This window comes from Vanellus vanellus (genome assembly GCF_965231255.1).
Source record: "Vanellus vanellus genome assembly, chromosome: 1".
In the NCBI taxonomy this organism is placed as follows: Eukaryota; Metazoa; Chordata; class Aves; order Charadriiformes; family Charadriidae; genus Vanellus; species Vanellus vanellus.
The window spans coordinates 222,704,769-222,706,368 of NC_138905.1; the positions used below are offsets into that span (position 1 = coordinate 222,704,769).

Below are 1,600 nucleotides of genomic sequence, written 5' to 3' on the forward strand. Positions count from 1 at the left end.
GTCTGATGACCCATGAGGTCTTCATGGTTTAGTCACTGAGATAATGGGTGAAGGAATAAACAAAAGTGAAGCTGTAGGACAGCAAACAAAATCGGCAGCAGTAGGTGATGGTAAATCATCAGATGTAAGAGCCTTGATGCTCCTCAACTGAACTCTGCCCAGTCTCTGCTAGATGGACCATTCAGGGGACACATCACTGGGAGAAAACAGTAGCAATGAAGGGGCTGATGACTCAAGCCCACGTTTCCAGAAATTCCACCACCCTCAGCTTCTCTTGAACTTCCTGTGCAAACCTGTTCCTCCAGGGTGAGAAGTGCTTGGTGCTGCTTTCCAGACCCTGTCCCGCGTCCCCCTCACTTCCAGCAGTGCTCAGCATCTGCTCCCCCAGCCAGGGCACGGGCATTCCCCCATGAGGCAGAAGAGGCGGATTACACGCTCCCGAATCTGCCTGGTCCTCACTCCGTACACGATAGGGTTGAGCATCGGCGGTACCACAACGTAGAGGTTCGCCAGGAGGATGTGAACATGACTTGGGATGTGGTGGCCAAAACGATGCGTGAGAAAGGAGAAAAAGGCAGGCACGTAGAACATGAGGATCACGCAGAGGTGGGAGCCGCAGGTGCTCAGGGTTTTGAGACGAGCCTCCGGGGATGGAAGCCGGAAGACAGCCCTGAGGATCAGAGCGTAAGAGACAGCAATAAGCACAACATCCAGGCCAGAGGAGAGAAGAGCCGTTGTCAGCCCATACCAGACGTTGGCTTTTATGTCAGCGCAGGCCAGCCGGGCGATGCCCATGTGCTCGCAGTAGGTGTGGGGCATGACGTTGTGTCCGCAGTACGGCAGCCGCTTGAGGAGGAAGATGGGTGGGAACATGATGCAGAACCCCCGGACAACTGCAGTCACAGCTATTTTCCCGATCACTGAAGGGGTTAAGGTTGAAGAATACCGCAGTGGGTCACAGACAGCCACGTACCGGTCAAACGCCATCGCCAGCAGAACGGACGATTCCACGATGAAGCTGAAATGGGTGAAGAACATCTGCGTAATGCAAGCATCAAAGGAAATTTCCCTGGCACTGAACCAGAAGATCGCCAACATTTTGGGCACCGTTGTGGTTGAAAGCATGAGGTCAGAAACAGCCAGCATAGCGAGGAAGAGGTACATGGGCTCATGGAGGGTCCTGTCCATGATGATGACAAAGAGGAGGACAGAGTTGCTAAACACAGCAGCGATGTACATCAGACAGAAGGGGACAGAGATCCAGATGTGGGACTCTTCCATGCCTGGGATGCCCGTCAGGACGAAGGTGATAGGATCAAAGCTGCTTTCGTTGAGCTCATACATGGTGCTTCAGTGCTTCGTGTCAGCCTGACTCTGCTCTGTACAAGAAAGAGAAAGGATAAATAACACATGGTGAGTCTGCTGTTAGCCCATGACCACCTACAAATGTATACAAGTCGATGCATACGGCCTCCTGTTTGCAACCGCCTTCCAACCTGAGCCATTCCTGAAGGCCGAGGGGTTGACTCGCTGTGCTTTGCTGTACAAAGGAATCTATTCATTCTTTCCTATCAAACCTACAAACTGCATCTGTAAGAAA

The 1,600-nt window shown here is 52.4% G+C and overlaps 1 protein-coding gene across 1 annotated transcript; it reads right to left on the reverse strand.

The window, feature by feature from the left end:
• Nucleotides 1–369: 369 nt before the first annotated feature.
• On the reverse strand, nt 370–1,344 carry LOC309677071 (olfactory receptor 52B2-like; the record flags this gene model as incomplete). Its single annotated transcript, XM_082489765.1, has 1 exon — nt 370–1,344. The coding sequence occupies one exon, from the start codon at nt 1,342–1,344 to the stop codon at nt 370–372; it is 975 nt and encodes a 324-aa protein (XP_082345891.1).
• Between the last annotated feature and the right edge of the window lie 256 nt (nt 1,345–1,600).